This window comes from Suricata suricatta, chromosome 4 (genome assembly GCF_006229205.1).
Source record: "Suricata suricatta isolate VVHF042 chromosome 4, meerkat_22Aug2017_6uvM2_HiC, whole genome shotgun sequence".
Taxonomy (NCBI): Eukaryota; Metazoa; Chordata; class Mammalia; order Carnivora; family Herpestidae; genus Suricata; species Suricata suricatta.
In genome coordinates, this window is record NC_043703.1 from 136,004,803 (window position 1) to 136,023,622 (window position 18,820).

The 18,820-nt window shown below is 37.9% G+C and overlaps 1 protein-coding gene across 2 annotated transcripts in view; it reads left to right on the forward strand.

Annotated features, from left to right (window-relative positions):
• Nucleotides 1–18,820, forward strand: part of PRKD3 (protein kinase D3) — an 82,947-nt gene that overhangs the window by 34,082 nt on the left and 30,045 nt on the right. For both annotated transcript variants that reach the window (XM_029937936.1, XM_029937937.1), the window contains 4 exons: nt 7,540–7,678; nt 8,958–9,089; nt 9,835–9,992; nt 14,815–15,007. In XM_029937936.1, coding sequence (XP_029793796.1) covers nt 7,540–7,678; nt 8,958–9,089; nt 9,835–9,992; nt 14,815–15,007 — 622 coding nt within the window. The remainder of the gene's footprint in view (nt 1–7,539; nt 7,679–8,957; nt 9,090–9,834; nt 9,993–14,814; nt 15,008–18,820) is intronic.

Below are 18,820 nucleotides of genomic sequence, written 5' to 3' on the forward strand. Positions count from 1 at the left end.
CCATGAAAGTAGAATGCTTAGAAAGCATTATACCATTTTATTAGCTAGGATTTGCATTCTGGATGAGAAAGCATGAAAACAGTGGATTCATAAATATAGTCAACAACTGATTTTCATTAGTTTGCTAGAATATTTCTTCCTCTTAAAGTTACACAACTTTGGGGGCGCCTGGGTGGCTCAACTGGTTAAGTGTCCGGCTTTGGCTCAGGTCATGATTTCACGGTTCGTGAGTTCAAGCCCCACGTCGGGCTCTGTGCTGACAGCTCAGAGCCTGGATCCTGCTTCAGATTCTGTGTCTCCCTCTCTCTCTGACCCTCCCCTGCTAGTACTGTCTCTGTCTCTCAGAAATAAATTTTGGAAAAAAAAATCACACAACTTTGAAAGGGAAAAAAGTTCTTTTTTGTTCATTATTCTACTGGAGTCTGGCTTAGGTAAATAAGCTATTGCTTTGGTAAAGCTCCCTTTTTCTGTATAGAATGTTTTATTGGCATTGGATCATTTTGAGAAATTCAGCATACACACACTAGTAAATAAACATGGGTTTTGTTTGTGTGTGTGTGTGTGTGTGTGTGTGTGTGTGTGTGTGTTTGATATGTTGTCCAGGACTTAAGGATCTCCCACATAAAGAGATACATTTTGAAGAATGGTTGGATTTGGAATTTAAAGATCTGTCAATCCATTTAAAATGGGCGAAGAATATGAATAACCAATGTAGAGAAAAGGAAATACAGGTGTCCCTTAAGCATGTAAAAAATGCTCAACTTCTTGGGATACCTGGGTGGTTCAGTTTCTGACTTAAGCACCTGACTTCAGCTCAGGTTGTGAAGTGGTTCCATGAGTTCTAGGCCTGCATCCAGCCCCCATATCAAGATTGGGGAGCTCCCTGTGTCCAAGAGTGAAGAGTCTGCTTCAGATCTTAGGTCTCTCTCTCTCTCTCAGAAATAAGCAAACATTTAAAATGTTCAACTTCTTATAATGAAAACTATACCAAATATCATGTTTTACCTGATATTAACAAATTTGCTAAAGATTAAGTTGTGTCTCTCCATCCTACACCCGCTACATCCATACATTGAGGCCCTAACCCTCACCCAGTATTACTCTGGAGATAGCACTTTTAGGAAGTAAAGTTAAATGAAGTCATAGGGTTGTAGCCCGATAGGATTGGTGGATTTATAAGAAGAGGAAGAGAGAAAGAGGTGTGTGTGTGTGTGTGTCTCTCTCTTTTTCTTTCTCTCTACCCATGTGCATTTTTGAAGGGCAGCTCATCGGAGCACTTAGCGAGAAGGCTGCTGTATGCACGTCAGGAAGAGGCCTCTCACTAGAACTTGACCATGCTAGTACCTTGGTCTCAGGACTCTAGCTTCCAGCAGTTTGTGAAAATAAATTTGTGTTGTTTAAGCTACTCAGTCTATGATATTTTGTTATACAGCCTAAGCTGACTAATACCATACTATAATATAGAATGTGGAAAAAATAAGCATTCAGTTTATTACTTATGGAAATATAAGTTGGTATTGCCTCTATAAAGAGCATTTCGGCAGTATCTAAAAATGTCAAATGTGGATGTTCTTAGACCTAGCAAATCTACTTTTAGGAAGTAGTCCTATTCATATACTCAAAAAGTAGAAAAAGATATGTATATAAGATTATGTATTGGGGATTGTTTGTAATAAAAGATTTGAGGGACACCTGGGTGGCTATGTCAGTTAAAGTTTGATGCTTGATTTTAGCTCAGGTCATGAACTCACAGTTGATTGTTTTGAGCCCCACATTGGAGTCCACTCAGAGTATGGAGCCTATTTGTGATTCTCTCCCTATCTCTCTGCCCCTTCCCCACTCATGTACACACATGCATCATACACTCTCTCTCAAAATAAATAAACTTAAAAAAAATTTTGAAACAGTAGCCAAGATTTATATAGTCCAAAATGGATCAGGAGTTCTAAGCTTTTTATGTTATTCATTCATTAATTCTGATGACAGCCTTATGAAGTAGATAATATTTTACAGATAGAGAAACTGAGGTTAAGTAAGTTAGCCACAGTTAAATAGTGAGTGAAATCCTGAGTTCAGGATTTGAGCTGAGAGCGGCTTAGCCTTAGGTTTTATTCCTTGATCCATATCCCACCAATGGGGAACTGGTAAAATAAAACTATGCAATTGTAAAAAAAAATAAAGTAAAAATAAAAATAAAGGAAGGAAGAAGGGAAAGAAAGAGAAAAAAGGAAGAGGGATGCCTGAGTGGCTCAGTTGGTTAAGTGTCCGACTTTGGCTCATGTCATGATCTAGTGGTTTGGGAGCTGGAGCCCCACATCGTGCCCTCTGCTGTCAATGCAGAGCCCGCTTCAGATCCCCTGTCTCCCCCTCTCCTGCCCCTCTCCTACATGTGTGCATGCACTCTCTCTCAAAAATAAATTTGAAAAAAAGAATATTTTATGTATAAAATACCTTCAGAAGGATGCTAGGGAAAACTGGCAAGAGCATTGGCTATGGCAGGGATAATGCCACCTTGGGCATAGATTTTGCATGATGCTTTTCTGCATTGTAAAAATATCGAAACGTGAAAAAATTGCCTGCTTAAAAATAAATAAAATTATATTTTTAAAGAGTGTATATTGTATCCCAAAGTATTAGTAAGTATCTGTGATCCGAGTGTGTGTGTGTGTGTGTGTGTGTGTGTGTGTGTGTGTGTGTTTATAAATGATTAGATGAATAAGTAAATGGGGGAAAATAGGTAAATCTCACATGCAGAAGAATTCCCAGTAATTTATTATAGATACTCTGCCTTCAAGGAGAAGGACTGTAACTAGCCATTTCCTTAAGGAATGGGTTGTGCATATTGACTTCCTTCTGAAGAGCCCAGTATTAGGGTGGTTCAGAGGAAATAGCTTTGCAGTGAAGAAACTCATCTGGCTAACTACCTTAGCCAGATCATCAAGGTCTACATCTATAGCAACAAATCATGTTGGTAGTAGGTACACTTGATGCAATGTGAGGAGAATGGCACTTTACCTTTGTGGTCTTCTTCCCCAAAACCCATAATTCCAGTGTAATTATGAGAAACACATCAGATAAATGTTAATGGTGGCATCCTCGCACAATACCTGATGTTTAGTCAAGGTCATCAGAACTCAGCAAAGTCTGACAAAACATGGTCACAGCCAAAAGAGGCCTAAGAAGACATGACAGTGAAAGGTAATGTGGTATCCTGTGTAGGATCCTGGGACAGAAATAGAAAATTGAGTAAAAGCTAAGGAAACTTGCATAAAGTATGGACTTTAGTTAATGATAGTGCACTAATATTAGTTCATTAAATTGTAATAAATGTACCATACTAATGTAAGGTGTTGATAATAGGGGAAACTATGTATGGAGTATATGAGATCTCTGTTATTATACCAATTTTTCTGTAACTAAATTGTTAAAAACAATTATCTATTTTTTTAAAGAGTATACATAATAAATATATTGAATAATATGAAAGTAAACTTGAAATTCAGGTGTCCATGCCTTATTTCACAGAGCTTAACTATAAACTTGGGAAGAGAGCCTTAGCATATTTTGTTTTAAGGTCCACAGGTGATTCTGGTGTATGGTCAGATTTGAGACATGACTTAAGACTTTACTCTTGCTTGAAAATTTTTTTTCTGGGGGCGCCTGGGTGGCTCAGTTGTTTAAGCTTCTGACTCTTGATTTTGGCTCAGGTCATGATCTCACAGTTGGTGGGATTGAGCCCCTTGTTGGGCTATGCATTGACAGGGTGGAGCCTGCTTGGAATTCTCTCTCTCCCTCCCTCTGCACCACCCCTGCTCACTCACTTTCTCTCTCTCTCTCTCTCTCTTTCTCTCTCTCTCTCTCTCTCTCTCTCTCTCTCTTTTTCTCTCTCTCTTTCTCAAACATTTAAAAAAACTTATTTCTGAATTTTTAAAAATCATAAATAGTCAATACTTGTATATTCAAATCATTTGGTTTTTAGGTTTTTTTGGGGGGAGGTTCTCAGTATAATCTTTTTTAGATCTTTTGAACTGTGTTCTCATAGTTTATTTCCCTGTTTCTTCTTTTTAGATGTTTATCTTTAGTGTACAAATGCCTTAAGATTTCATAATGTCTTTAAAGCTTGGCTACATTGTTTCTCTGATGTTCAGTATTTAATACTCTCTTGCTTTTTTTTCAGGCCCGATTTTCTGTTACTTCATTTTGTGCCAACTCTTGCTTTCAGATGATCCCTAAATATTCCACCAAACACACCTATAAATCATAATTGGTGAATAGCAGAAATCTATTTTTTACAAGCTGTTTAATACATTTTCCTCTCTTGGAACTCTAATTTTTCAACCATATAGATGAAGAAAGTATGTAAACATTCGCTAGTCCAAAAAATTACTTCATTCTTTAGCATCACGGAGACCTTTCCAGCCTGGTACACAAATGCTTATTTCCAGTAAATATTCTTAATCCTCCCTGTCATTTTTTTAATTTGTGTCTTCAGTTTCTTAATGCCAATATGAATTCACTAGGTCATGTGTTTCTCAAGATTATTTTATACACATTTTTTCTAAGCCACAAATTTTCTAATGTTTTTCTTCTCTCAATGTGTTTATTTAGCTCTTTAGTTATTAGGGTTTCCGGTTTGATCAAAACAATGCTAATGATCCCTGTAATTTACCAGGGATAGATTTTAGAGAGAAATGTTTCTTCTTATCTTGCTTTCTGTCTTCTTACTGAATAGTCCAGACCCTGATTCCTCTTCCCTGACCAACAATAGCTTCAGCCTTCTTTAGGAGCTTGCTCTGATCTCATCCTGTTCGGCATTTTCTTTTAAAGATAGAGAGATTTGATCATGTCACTGCCTTGTTCTGGGATTCTTCATCTCTCCCCCCTTAGGTATAGGATAATATGAATAACTAGTATATACTGATCATGGTACTATTTAATACATCAAGTAATTTAATATTAACAAGAACCCTATAAAGTCAGTACTCCTGTTACTCCAAATGTATAGACAAGAAGCTGAGCATGGGGAGGTTAAGTAGCTTATCTAAGGTTCTGTAGTTAGTAGGTGGCAAAGCCTGAACCCCATTCTGTTGACTCCTGAGTTTCTTTAAGTATAGTCCCCATTGGGCTTCTGTGTGCATTTTTGCCCTTTCTGCACAGCCCTCCCTTTGTTCTTCAGTCATGGGGTCCACTTACTTTCTCCCCTTTACCTTGTGTTTTCTCAGCTATGACCCTTATACTTTCACTTTCACTTTCTGCCCATAGAAACCCTGCTTCTCTTTTTACAGTTCTCCTCAGATACCACTGTTAAAGTGACATTCCACCTTCCCAGTTAAAGTTTTTTATTCCCTCTTCTAGAATTTTATTTATTTTTAATTTTTGGCATTTCCTTTATTGGGTTATATATTTGTTTCATTTCCATCTTCCTACTAGATTGTTAGTTCCTGGGAATGGAGGGCTGTCTTACCTTTACAAACCATGGGGACAATGCCTTGCACTTAAAAGATGCAAAAACTGTGAATTTTTAAAATGAATTTTATTCATACAAATTTTTGTTAGATATTTTTATAAGGATGGAAAGTAGAATCTTTTTTGTTAATACTTAAGAACTGTTGCAACTATTTCATGGCTATTTTCTAATTTGATACTTCATAATGTTTTAATTTCAAGTTTTAATATTAAAAATACATTTTTGATTCTATACTTTTTTATCTTTTTTAGAAGTTTATTTATTTTGAGAAGCAGGGTGGGGAACAGAGGATCCAAAGTGGGCTCTGTGCTGACAGCAGAGCCCCATGCAGGGCTTGAACCCACTAACCATGAGATCATCACCTGAGCTGACGTTGGCCACTCGACCGACTGAGCCACCCTGGCGCCCCTTATATACTGTTAGACAATATGTATAAAGCTTTGAAAGTATTATTGGTAACTCAAATAATTGATAGGAGAACTAATATAAAGATTCTAAACGTTTCTGTACTTTTTCATTATTTACTCAGGTTTAAAAAAATACAAATCAACTCAAATTTCTAATTAAGTCATTAGTTTAAATTTTTTAATGTAATATTTTCCAATGAAACTTAGACTTTTTTAGAGAAATATGTAAGAATTTTTAATGGGAAAATTAAATTCAGAAGATAAGGAGCAGGTAGCTCCACGTAAAACACATGCTTAAAATTCTAGACTCATATCAGAAGTGGGCTACAAATTCAGCTTTGCTCTTTCCAATGGGCGAAGTAAACAGAAAACACGATTAGTTACATGATCAGATTGTTCCTATTCTAAAACCAACCAGAGAAGTTTCTTTTATGAGACCTCACAAAGAAGGGCTGCTGTCTGGAGTAGGTGAGCCGTACCCTCGGCAACATCCCTGCAGTAGATGCACTTACGGTTTCAGTGTGACTTACCAGGCTGTTCAGTGCAGGCCAGTGGCATCCTGTATAGTCCATTAAGGGATAGTCTATGAGGAGCCCAAATAAGTCAGTGAGAGTGTACAATCCTGGGATAAACTAAAGAAATGTGAAATACTTAAAGCAGCGTTTCCCAAGGCACTGGTATTTTAGAAGATGGTCTTGGTTTTGATTTAGAAATTAAACAGTTATTTTGTAAGGCAAGGACTTACAAGTTTCCCTGACATAACTTTATTATCTATAAACACTTTTAGAGCTCATACCTTCATAGTTTTAGCCCTTGGTATGCAAGTCCCCAAAGGGTCAGCTCTGTAGCCACAAAGTGTAGAAGCCTTGAAATAATTAACATAGGGTATATATGAACATATATATATGTTCTGCCAGCCTCCTGCTCTGGCCAAAGGTTTTTTGAGAAGAAAATTACTATAATGAAGTATAGAGTAAAGAAAGTATTAAATAGATGCTGGAGGCTTTAGGTGCATTTGTCAAAAATGTCAGAATTGTTACTCTTGTGACAGTAGTTTGGGAATTGCTAATCATCTACCAACGCTATTCAATAGAGTTTACTGTGATGGTGGAAGTGTTCTGTATCTGCACGTTCTAAAACGGTAGCCAAGCCAGTAGCAAAGATGGTGATTGAATACATGTAGTGTAGCTAGAGTGACTGAGGAACTGAACTTTTAATTTTATTTAATTTAAATTAAAATAATTTAATTGATTTAATTATTTAATTTAATAATTTAATTAAAATAACTGCATGTGGCCAGTAGCTAACGAGGAAGCTCGGTTCTAGAGGACAGGAAGGAATGTTTATCTCTCAGGCTGTGTAAGGTAGAGCAGCCGCTAAGTTCAAGATTGTATTCTCCGTCAATAACTGAATAAAGATATCCCATGTTTTTAAGAGACATGAGCTTTATGATAATGATTATATTTAAGTTTGCCATTTTGTTTTTGAGCTTGAAAATTAACGAAGGATGCTTGAGTACATGGTTGATCTTTTAGATACGAATAGAGTTGTTTTTAGACCATGTTAGGCTAAAAACTACATTTCAGATTCTTTCATAAGATTGAGACATTTACTCATAAAACTAGAAACCTGTGGGTATACTGATATAGGACTGTTTTCCTATAGTTTCCAGAGTGTGGATTCTTCGGCATGTATGATAAAATTCTTCTCTTTCGCCATGACATGAACTCAGAAAATATTTTGCAGCTGATTACCTCAGCAGATGAAATCCATGAAGGAGACCTGGTAGAAGTTGTTCTTTCAGGTAAGTAAATTGCTTCTTTTATTTTGTTGCCTTTTTTTCCAACAAGCACTATTTTTTGTACTAAATGCTGTGTTCTGTTGTACTTAGTCTTTATACTATAGTTGTTTAACTTCTTACATCTATAATAATGGCTACCAGGCAATTTTTACTTTTAGGATGGTAATATCACAGATAAAACAGTAGGAAAATAAGTCCTGAATTTTTTATTTCAGGGAATTATCATTTGAACTGGCAGAGGAATATACTCTTTGAAATAAATTGAAATAAAACAATTATACTAAAATTCAGTTCCCTTTCCCCATTTTTATGAAGAGCATAGAAGAAGAGAATTGAGGCTCAAAAAAAATCAGGAAAAAAAGGAGAAATAACGAAGATGTGGAAGAGGAAACTGCAATAGTGATCGTTTCCATGATTTAATGATGCTCCTTCCCTGTGTGTTCTTAGTGGGCATTTTCTTACCTCCCTCCTTTCCCCCTCACCCTTTCTTGCCACCAGCTGTTCCTCAGCTCTGTTCTGTTTCTGATCACATCCAGCAGCAGGTGGGCAGGATTGCTAGTGAGGAATGTAAAGGAACAGAGAGTGCACCTAAGTAGGCCTGCAGAACTTCTTGTTTGACAGGAAAGGAGGGAGGGGGAGAGAAAAAAGAGTGAGAGGAAGGAAGAGAAGGAAAAGGAAAGCCAGCCAAGAATCCAGAGTCCTGCCACCTTTTCCTCTCTTCAGACTCAGCTGTGCCACCTGTTCCTGAGATTATCTCTCCCAGCACCTTTCCTTCCTCGTCCTTGATCCTTCCTATTTGAGAGCTGCTCGTATTTTAGTCTCTTTTTCTTAACTACTCGGACTATAGAGAACAGACTCTGGACAGAGCTTATCTTCTTAGGAAATTCAGAGTGTTCACCTTTGAGGTTAAGCGCCACAGTTTTATGATTTTTTGGGGTTTTTTCCCACTTTACTGGTCTATTTCCCAGTGTGTTGTAAGTTAAACAGTTTTAGACCTAACAACCATTTGTGATCTTGTCACTATGAGAATATTCTTTTGGAGGTTGAAATACCCACAGACCTACTTTTGGAGTTCAAATTATTTGGAGCTGATAAACTTCTTAAATAGTTTGAAAGCTACAATACTAAATGCCAAGAATAAGTTTTATTCATCATAAAAATAAACTATAGAGGAAAAAAAATTCCATATACTTTGACATAAATGAATATGGTCAACATTCTTAATATTTTTATAATTGCAAATATAGTTTATTTTTATTTTGGTACTTGTCTTTTTTAAAAGCTTTGGCCACAGTAGAAGACTTCCAGATTCGTCCCCATACTCTCTATGTACATTCTTACAAAGCTCCTACTTTTTGTGATTATTGTGGTGAGATGCTCTGGGGCTTGGTACGTCAAGGACTGAAATGTGAAGGTATGTGTTCTGAGTTTTGGTATCTTTTGAAATGGGATCTTGCATTTGCATTCTCTAATCATTAACGAAAGAATAAGATCATTGGTTGGGGACGTGGTGGTAACCAGTGTTTAGAACCGGACAGATCTAGTTCTGAGTTAGAATTGGTAAGGGGTAGGAGGCAGGTGCACATTTCTGATTAGTCCTGTAAGTGCTCTAAGGTGGAGGGTCAGTAAAGTTTTTCTGCAAAGGACCAGAGAGTAAATATTTTAAGTGTTATTGGTTAATAGTGTCTGTCACAGCTACTAAAACTGCTTTGGGCCAAGGAAACTATAAACAAGATGTAGGGAAATGAGCAGCATGTTGTGTTTCAATAAAATCAGTTGTGAACACTGAAATTTGGATTTCATATAATTTTTACATGTCATGGGAGGAATTTGGTGCACAGGCTACAGTTTGTTGAAATGCTTTAAGCTAATGGTTCTCAAACTTTACATATATCAGAAGCACCTTGAGGACTTGTTAAACATACTTTGCTAGAATCCATCCCCAGAATTTCTGATTCAGTCGGTCTGGGGTGGAGCCCAATAATTTACACTGAATTTTTTGGCTTCCACTTAGTTTGTCATCCAGGTTCTTAATTAGGATAACTATTGCTGCCAGAGAAAGTAAATTAAATAAAAGAAGCATCTGTTTTTTGGTAACATACTTATGTATTAAAGTTTCTATAATCTGCCATTTTTTTTACCTTTAAAAATATATTTAGGCTGTGGATTAAATTATCATAAACGATGTGCCTTCAAAATTCCAAATAACTGCAGTGGAGTAAGAAAGAGGCGCCTGTCAAATGTCTCTCTGCCAGGACCCGGCCTCTCCGTTCCAAGACTCGTCCAGACTGATTATGTTCCCCTTCCCACAGAGGAGGTATGTATTTTAAGGCAATAAGAGGGCATTTTACTACTTATTCCTTCTGTTTCTTCAAGATACACAACATCATCCTGGAACATAAATTATACACTAAGACCTCTAATATCTCTACACTTAAGAAACGTAAAATATATTACTGGAGACAGAGTTTGCCAGTAGTCATGAATTGCATGTTATATTCTTCGGGACCACGTTATCACTTGGACCACTGCAATAGCCCCCTAACCAGTATCCCAACTCCTGGTTCCCATACTTCGCTTCATCTTATACACTACCGTCAGGTCATCTTATTTCACAAGAGCTTAATACACAACTCTGATTATATCACTCCCCCCTAGGAGACCTTTATATATTCCGTGTTTCCAACAGTCTGTTCTACTCAGCATTTCCTGAACACACCATTGTTTTCTCTACCTTTGCTCTTATTGGTGTCCCTCCTTGATGCTTTTTTCAGACCTAGCTCAACAGCTGCCTTTCCTGAATTTTCCTCTTACCCAGAAGTTATTTTATTGGTTGAATATCAAACCACTTTTCAAACCTGATGGTGTGTATATAATTCTACCTTAGTATCATGGTGTCCTCAAGGAATTTATGATCCTAGAGAAGACAGTGCTTATGTGTTTGTGTGCCCTACTATGCCCAGCACAATGTTATACTCAGTAGGTATTCAGTGATGTAAGAATGAGTGAATGAATGAACCCGGTGATCCTCACGATATTCCAGTGAGATGTTTTAGTAGATCTTTACAGTTTGAGACAGTTGAGACTTTCAGTGGTCTAGTAGTAACTTGACCCAAGTCACAGAACAAATTGGTAAGCAACATTAGAATTAAATCCAGATTTGATTATTTTTAGGTTGGGAATTTTTCCTAATATATTGTACTCCTGAAGAGTAAAATAGTAGATCAGGGGAGAAAGAAATAGCTCCCTTGTTTATTTGATAGTACTTAAAATGACCTCCATCTATAGATTGCAGTCTCATCATTTAGTTGTTTCTGTAACCCCTTTGGTCTTCCATAAGTTAATGGCAGATCAACCTTTTGGGCTATTGGCTTGATACCCTAGTCACAAGATTTTGCTATACTGAGTCACCTTAGAATAAAAGCTTCTGACATTTCTGACATTTTTCACAAAATCCCATATGTCCATGTTTCTTAGCACTAATGTGAGATGTTTAAGTTAGAAAAAAGAGTGCTATGGCATAAGGCACTGAGAGCAAAGAGTTATTATAAACATATGCAAGAGCTTGGGAAAAGACTGGTGATTGAAAAGTGAGTGCATTTTATACATGAACTGCACAGGAAAGTTAGCTAGGAATGGGGGCTGTAGGATAGAGGCGTGTTGTTTTAGCCCCACAAGTGATGCTGGGATGCCTGCTCCCCCCAGATGAGGAGTGCTAGGTTAGGAAATAGCAGGACAGAGCAGAGGAGTCAGGTGTTAGGTTTAATTCATTAGTTCTTTTTTTTTTAATCCTGAAGATGAAAATTCCTTAGGGAAGTGTAAGAGGTAGAGTGACATGTTTGAATTGGTTAGATTGTGCAGAGTATTATAGAACAAGTAGAAATTGTAGCGTGATAAAAGCTTGCTTTTATCAGTTCACGCATGCAGTCTCGAAAAGGAAAAAGGGACAGTAAGAAAAGAGCTCATGGAGGAAAATCAGGTGGAAGAGTGGGAAAAGAGGACACGCTAAAGGAATAAAGAGCCGTGAGGAGCTGAGTGCGGCCTTGAATCTGAACCAAGGTTAGAGAAGAGCTGTCTCCGGAAGCCCGCCGGTGAGAGCCTCCTAAACTCCGCGTGCCAGGCTTCATGCTGGATGCTGTACTCGCCTTTCCTCATGGAATCCTCCCCACAGGCCTGGAAGGCATAGCAGCTCTTATCCTGATTCCATAGGTCAGGTGCCAGGAAGAAACGTCTCTGAGTAGTCAAGATAGTAAACTTCACTGACCACTGAGATAAGCTTCGAAAAAGGCCAGTTGGGAATAGAAACTTCTGACTGACTCTGAGGTTGTCATTGTTTACAGCAGTTTCTGTTACAGTGTCTGAAGTCAGTCTAAAGGGAAGTGAGTAAGGAGACGGAGGAGCAGAAGAAACTAGGCTGGCCCCCGAGTTTGGTTACAGCAGGGCCACTAAGGCTGGAGAGACCAGAACTGAATGATGGCTCTTTGGAGATGAGAAGGAGGAATATTCCTTGCAGTACATTTGGGCAACTGCCTGAGGGGCCAAGACAGGACAGAATCAAGGTAGAAACTGTGGGAGCTAAGTGTATGTATGAAAATGGAGGGTTTTTTTTTTTTTTTTTTTTTTTGCTGAATAATATTCCAAAGTCAAATATATATAATTAGGGAATGTCCCCCTTTAAATGTTTTTATTGCCTTTTTATTATTATATCTGAGAGTTGGCAACATTGTTAGAAAGTTTTTATAAGCAAAGATTCACTTAAGATACTGGTTAAAACCCATGCTGTGGAAATAATTGGATTACTTTTAGAGAATTTTTGGCTACATATTAATAAGGAAATAAGAATTTTAGTAGTTTGTAAAGAGGGGCCATTAAATCTAGTGAGAAGAACTTTCACTCACCTCTAGTTACTCTAGTCTTAGTGGTCTCTTTCACCAAATGCTCCACGGGGGTTTTTACCAGTATCTTCCTTTCTCCAAATTCTGGTTCAGTCTTCCATACTTTCTTGCCTTCCTCACTCAAGAGAGTGGTAAACCATGGTCCCTGATGAGAGTGTAGCTTATGCTCAGTGTTTGAGATGGGAAAAAGATTAAGAATCACTGGACTTTCATGTCGAAGACATGGGGCTAGGGGCACCTGCCTGGGTGGCTGGGGGCTTGGGCTGTTAATCCAATCTTGATTTTGGCTTAGGTCGTGATCTCACTGTCTTAAGATTGAACCTTATGTCCATGCACAGCATGGAGCCTGCTTGAGATTTGCTCTCCCCTCCTTCTCCCTCTATCTTTTTCTCTGTCCTCCTCCCCCTCCTTTATACTCTCTCTCAAAAAACAGAAGACCTAGGGCCAAATTTTGATTATAATACTTGCACTTAAGTAATATTAATCCCTTTGAGCCTGTTTTTTTCATATTTAAAATTAATAACTATTTGTACTAAACATGAAAAACTAGGTGGCTGCTGTAACCACAGTCTCCTGGGTAGCTCCTTGCACACATGCTTTGTACCATGTCCCTATACCCAGTCCCAGGGGGGCCTGACAAAACGCAGCCAGTCACTAGCTGGCCATTGGCACATGAAGGCATTTGTGAGGACAGTTCTTCCTTACAGGGGTATCCTACGTATTTGATGATGGCTGACAAAGTCCATCTTATTCCAACTTGTGTGTTTTAAACTTGAGACAAACCAAAAGTGGTAGAAGCAGGAGCAAGAGGAGCAGAGTGTTGAATCACCACTAGACTAGGGAGCCAGGGGGGAACAGACGCCTACAACATCTGTTTCTAGTTCTCGCTGGCTTCCTTACTAGCTCTGCAGGATCGCTGTGGAGCTCAGCACCCAGCTTCCTGGTGGAAGGGTAGAGCCAGACCAGAGCGCGAGATCCTGAGAGCTGAAGCCAGCAAGTTTGGCTTGGGTTTTAACATTCTTTCTGTAACTTTTCTTAAATTAAACTGCTTCCTAATATGCTTTAGACACATTAGTGAACAGCTATCCATCAGAGACCATTTTTGTGTTTTCTATAATGTTCTCTTCCACTTGTATGTCCTTCTTTTCCTTTTTCCTGCTTTCTTTCAAAAAGTCTTTTTTTTTTTTCTTCCTCCCTTCATTTCTTTCATACAGTTCTCTGTCTCTTGGTTTCTTCTGGCTTCTTTTGTTTTTATTGGTTGAACTTATCAACATCAAATGATTCCACTTCTCTGAGTTGCAGGCTTTACAAGTTATGGAAGGCACACGAAAGCCCTCAGGACTTCCGTTCTGGCAGCGAAGGTGCTGGCAGCTACAACAAAATCTGTGATATGTCTAGATGATAGGTATTCTGTGCTTACACCACATCAGGTCTGTCCTGTAGTATAACGACCAGTGAATGCGGAATGAATGGAATGAGCCATATTCACCTGGCCTGTAATTTAACCTGATTATTTCCTTGTATATATAGAAAGGACCATAGTTAGAAAAATCTAGTTCTCTCTCAGGTCACACAAAAATTTTTAACCAACACCTTTAATTTTCCTCTTTGCTCCTCTGGGGAAATAAAGTCCAAATAACTAGAAAATACTTAAAATATCAAGGGACTTCCTAAAGCATCAGTACTAAAGGTAGAGTTGTTTTAGCTAATTTTGTATCTGCCATTTTTTATGTCATCATCATTAGACTTAAGTTTTTAACATGATATTTTAGTGTTTGTAAAAATACATTTGAAAAACCAAGACTTATTTCAAAATATTTTTAGACATCGGGTTCAGTAATTCAACATGAGCAACAGTAACACTTTCTGAATTTATTTTTCCTGTGATTCATTTCTTGGTAAGGGCTTTCAAGGGATTTTAACATGTTATAAATTCAGTATAAGGGTTTTGTTTTTTATTTGTAAAATTATATATATACTTATATGCCTGGCAAATGGTAGTTCATCAGTGAGTATACATATGTGAGGATGAAAATCTTTTTTTGGAATAAATAATAGCAAAAATATCTGCATTGTTCACATTCAAGGGATGGTAAGCTAAGCCTCCAGAGGAAGTTGCTGATATGCACATTTTTAGACTTTTGGCTTCAGTGTTCACAATAAATGACTCTCGTGGTCAAGCCCTGCTCTTAATACTTTGTTTTTAATGTTGACTTATATATATGGAAATTACTTACGTTTTAGTCACATGTTCACCAAGAACCAAGTAAGAGAATTCCTTCTTGGAGTGGTCGCCCTATCTGGATGGAAAAGATGGTGATGTGCAGAGTAAAAGTTCCACACACGTTTGCTGTTCACTCTTACACCCGGCCCACGATCTGTCAGTACTGCAAGCGGCTACTGAAAGGCCTCTTTCGCCAAGGAATGCAGTGTAAAGGTAGGATTGGATGTTTTTCTTAAATAAAATTCATATGTTTTTGTTAGCAAATTTGGTTCAAAATATTTATATTTCAGAAGCATTAAGCAAAGACATTGGTTTCATAGTTGATAATTTAAAAAACAAAAAAAAATACACACATTCACACACATTCATATTTGTCCACAACTACTGATCTCTGCAGTGTACATACTGTGAACCAGGAGCTACAATACAGAGAAGTTAGAACGTAAACAGAAAAGCTAGACTTTGCATCTGTAAGGTACGGCTGCTCTGTACCCACCAGGATGGGGCGGTCCGTGAGCAGGTGAGCAAGTATTTGAGCTGAAGTCTTTCTGATTCCAGAGCCAGTGTTACCCAAAATATATAAAGTAATGCTTTCCTCTTTCCCTTAAATAGTCACACACACACACACACACACACACACACACACACACACACAAATATATTACAAGAGTTTTATTGTTCTTGTTTATAATGATGTAGCTAGGAGAGCTGTCCCAAAACTGTCATTCTAGAGAATAATCATACTGAAATAGGAAGAATATAAGTAGAAGCCACTGACATTGTTATAGGGATTATCCATATTTGGATACTAGGCCAGAACACTATCATAGGATTCTAGAAACATCTCTTATTGAACCAGATTTTTTTTTAATGCTTTTTTATTATTTATTTTTGAGAGACAGAGAGAGACAGTGTGAGCAGGGGAGGGTCAGAGAGAGAGGGAGATACAGAATCCGAAACAGGCTGCAGGCTCTGAGCTAGCTGTCAGCACAGAGCCCGATGCGGGGCTCGAACCCACGAACCGGGAGATCTGACCTGAGCCGAAGCTGGACGCTTAACTGACTGAGCCACCCAGGCGCCCCTGAACCAGATTTTTAATAGAATAATGGAGTATTTTTTTCCTACAGTCGTATTATTTTTTATGCCTTTTAAAGTAATGATTTTAACTCTGTCTCATATCTCCTTCACAGCAATGCTGTATAATATAGTGAAAGCCAAAATAGCTTAAAATGTGTTATTAATTATTGAGCCAGGATGGGATATCTATAATTTTATGTACTTTTATGTGATTATTTTAATGGTTCTTGGTAACATACTTTTTATATAATACAAGTAGATGTGAAACTGAATTATCTAGTTTTATATAAATAAAACATTAGAGTTGGGTCTTTGCAACAATAAATCCTATTTACAATACAGAATAAAATGATTGTATAGAAATTTGACTTCAATAGATAAGAAAACTTTTCTTGGCAAAACACGGCAACGTGGGAGAACATCAGAGGACAGGTGGTGCGTTTGTTGCCAGGTATTTAATAACTATCAGGCAGGTATAATTAAATGTTGAAATCTTATTTCAACAGCTTACTTTTGAAAATGAGTGAATATATAAATTAATACTTTAAAATATCAACACTAAAGTGTATTGGCAAGCAGCCACTAAGGAATGTTTTGGGAAAGAACATTACTAACAGATGTGCAAATTCTAGCCCACAGATAGTCCTAGAACAGACACATTCGGAAACCATATGCAGAGCAGCACAGTTCTGTGTAGAGGACCCAGCATAACTACGCAGATTGATGAATTTTGAAATAAAACCTATTAACTCTGCCACTGGGTTATTGGTTTAATTTCTTAGAGCTCCAAAAGAATAGTGTTTTGTGCTTGTATTGGTTCAGGAAGTAGCATGTATTGGTTCAGAAATACATATCAGTCAAAAACAATCACGTATTTCAGTTTTTTTATTTTTGAGAGAGACAGAGCGTGAGCAGGGGAGGAGCAGAGAGGGAGGGAGACACAGAATCCAAAGCAGGCTCCAGGCTCAGAACTGTCAGCACAGAACCCAGCGTAGGGCTCAAACCCATGAACTGGGATATCATGACCTGAGCCAAAGTCAAACTCTTAACCAAGCGAGCCACCAGCCACCCCATCTTTATTTCTTTGTTTTTATGATATGAATCAAGATACTTAAAAAGTAAAAGTCATTTTCATTCACTTGTCAAGCTAAGAAAGAAAAAAGTAATTTAGTTAAAACAGTTAAACTGGATCATTTGAGAAAATACATGTTCCAAGAGCAGCTATTCATTCATTCACCTGGTTTTTTTGTTTAAAAAATTTTTTTAAGTTCATTTTTTTTGAGAGTGAGTGAGCAGAGGAGGGGCAGGGGGTGGGGGGGAATCCTCAGCAGGCTCCACACTGCCAGCGCAGAGCCCATTATGGGGCTCGAACTCACAAACCGAAAGATCATGACCTGAGCTGAAGTTGGATGCTTAACCGACTGAGCCACCCAGGCCCCCATCACCTGTTTATTTTCTACTTTTGTTATATTAAAACTTCAAGACAGCTTGAAAGCATACATAAAATATGAGAACATGAACAAGTTAATAAGAACATGAGTAGGAGCACAGAGAAATAAAAATGCCTGCCATTAGAACCTCCGTACTTGCTGCAGGCAGGCCACAAATTCGGCTCATTTCAAAGGGAAAATGAAAATCTTGTTATTGTTACAATTTGCAAACCTCACGAGATAAAATGCAAATCAATTATTTAAGATATATGGAAGATATTAATATCATATATGAATTTTTCAAGGGCCTTTAACTTAAAAAAAAACAGTGTTATTTAATACAGGTTGTGTCACCCCCCCAAATTATTAATCATGGGACTTTCTCTTATAATAACCTTTACCTATGCCACTGGTATGATATCCAGAATTTTCTTGAATCACAAAGGTTACAAAATCACTCTAAGTCAGGACTTGGAATTATTTTTATCCAAATATTGCTAGAAGATGTAATTCCAAGGTGGAAGGACATAGCAGACAATAGTAATAGCAGAGGGTCTGAATTTTGGGGTCACCTTAAAAATATTTTTAAAACACATTTCTCAACCCCACTCCCAGAGCTGCTGATATAATAGGTTTGGAATGGGTCCCAGGAATTTGCATTTCTAACAAGTTCTTTACAATGCTGATTCTGCTGGTCTGGGAACCACAGTTTGAGAAGCACTGAGTTACTTGTAGTATTGAATATCTTGTACCTGACATTCATCTGCAGTGCCATCAACTCTGATGTTCTTGCAGGCTGAAGAGAGCTATATATAAAGGTGGGAGACATTGTGCAGGAAAAGCTCAGTTCTTCCTTATAAGGCTGTATAGGAAAGCCCTTACTAATTCCTGATAAAAGCTTGTAGAATCTCAGTCTCTCTTCTGCATATGCACCAGGTCCTAATAATTAGGAACTGAAAGTAAGTGCTTGACATATATTGGAAACTAGTCAGCCTGAAAAACTGCCAAGGGGAACATGGAAAGATGAGTATGAGTTAAGAGAAGGAAACATGGAGCGACCAGCAACATTTTGGCAATGGTTATATGAATAGTATTAGCTTCATTTTACAGATAAAGAAACTGAGCCCTAGTAGAATTGGGAAGATGGTGGCAAAACAGGAGGAACTTAGGTTCACTCATCCCACAAATACAACTAGATAATTACCAAAGCATCCTAAATACCCCAGGAATCTACGTGAAGACTGCAGAACAAACTACAACTAAAGCAAGAAAAGAAACTACAATGAAGAAGGTAGGAAGTGTGGGATGTGGTTTAGGGAAGAAATGGATCTTGGCTGCTGTGGAGGAGAGGGAGCCATGGTCACGGAGAAGGATGAGAGAGAGGAACGCACGGGAATGCACAAGGGGAATGTTTCCCCATCCATTGGCTTGGAAAGCAAGAGGGACTGAATTTCTTGAGTTCTTGCCGTCAGCAGAGATGAGAGCCTGAATTTTAAGATCAGCAGACTAGACTTTGGGA